This window comes from Trypanosoma rangeli (assembly GCF_003719475.1).
Source record: "Trypanosoma rangeli strain AM80 chromosome Unknown Tra_15.4_contig_00163, whole genome shotgun sequence".
Taxonomy (NCBI): domain Eukaryota; phylum Euglenozoa; class Kinetoplastea; order Trypanosomatida; family Trypanosomatidae; genus Trypanosoma; species Trypanosoma rangeli.
In genome coordinates this window covers 33,941-35,212 of record NW_021705907.1, presented here as the reverse complement: position 1 = coordinate 35,212, position 1,272 = coordinate 33,941, and the positions used below count along the sequence as shown (strand labels likewise).

Sequence of the window (1,272 nt, the reverse complement as noted above, 5' to 3'; positions counted from 1 at the left end):
TGCCTGCAGTGCGGCTGGCGAGCATGTACCTTTGGGTTGTTGGGCGCTTGCACTACGGCACTCTGATGAGAAGTTTACATTTTCGCTGCCACCGATAACACACCGTGAGGCACACATACACGTTTCACATGAACTGTCGTTTCTCTGAGCACCACTCCTCGCTTTCCCCCTTTTTTTTTGTTTGCTGCCTGCAGTGCGGCTGGCGAGCATGTACGCTTTGGGTTGGTTGGGCGCGTGCACCATGTATTTGTGGTGAAATTCTTTTTGCTTTGCTACTATCCCCACCTTTCTGTTGTGAAATATTTTTTAAGATTTTTTTCCTTTTATTTCCTTTTGTTTGTGAAGAGTCCTTTTATATTTGGAAGCGCTTGCAAAAGGGCGAGGGGGCGCAGAACTGTTGCTAGTGCATTTCTGTGGCTGTTTTCCGTGGCTATGGTGGCTGGAAGGGCGCGTTTGTTTGTGGGCCAGCTAAACTTTGAGGCAACTGAGGAAGATGTTTGTGCCCTTTTTGACTTCTACGGGAAGGTGCTTCACGTAAATATACTTCGCGATAGAGGAACCGGTCGTAGCAAGGGCAGTGCATTTGTGGAGTTTGCCTCCACGGTGGAGGCCGACTGTGCGATCATGGCTCTCCACAACCGCTATAACATGGAGCGGGAGAAGCCACTGCAGGTATCGTACTGCGGAAAGTCCGAGGTAATTTCGGAGTACGGTCGTGAGCATGCCCTTAGGCTTCATCGCGAAAATAGTGCGAACCCTGCCCCGCCTGAACGGAAAATTCAGCGATGAACGGAATACTTTGGAGGAGCAAGAGACGCGTGTGGTTCTTTCTGCTCCATCAACCTTTCCTCACTCTCTGGGTAATGCTTATGTGTGCGATGTTTTCTTCATAAATTTAAATGTTTTGGTTTTATTGCCACATTTTTTGTGGGAGTATGGGCGAAGCATGAACCGTGCAAGACAAAACAATGACCACTTTTACAGCGCCCAGATGGGGAGTTACATTTTCGCTGCCACCGATAACACACCGTGAGGCACACATACACGTTTCACATGAACTGTTGTTTCTCTGAGCACCACTCCTCGCTTTCCCCTTCTTTTTTTTTGTTTGCTGCCTGCAGTGCGGCTGGCGAGCATGTACTCTTTGGGTTGGTTGGGCGCTTGCACTACGGCACTCTGATGAGAAGTTGCATTTTCGCTGCCACCGATAACACACCGTGAGGCACACATACACGTTTCACATGAACTGTCGTTTCTCTGAGCACCACTCCT

General features: G+C 49.1%; 1 protein-coding gene across 1 annotated transcript; it reads left to right on the top strand.

Annotated features, from left to right (window-relative positions):
- Positions 1–432: 432 nt before the first annotated feature.
- TraAM80_05169 (RNA-binding protein) lies at positions 433–789 on the top strand (the record flags this gene model as incomplete). Its single annotated transcript, XM_029382062.1, has 1 exon — positions 433–789. One exon carries the CDS (start codon positions 433–435, stop codon positions 787–789), a length of 357 nt encoding a protein of 118 aa, XP_029238111.1.
- Positions 790–1,272: the final 483 nt, after the last annotated feature.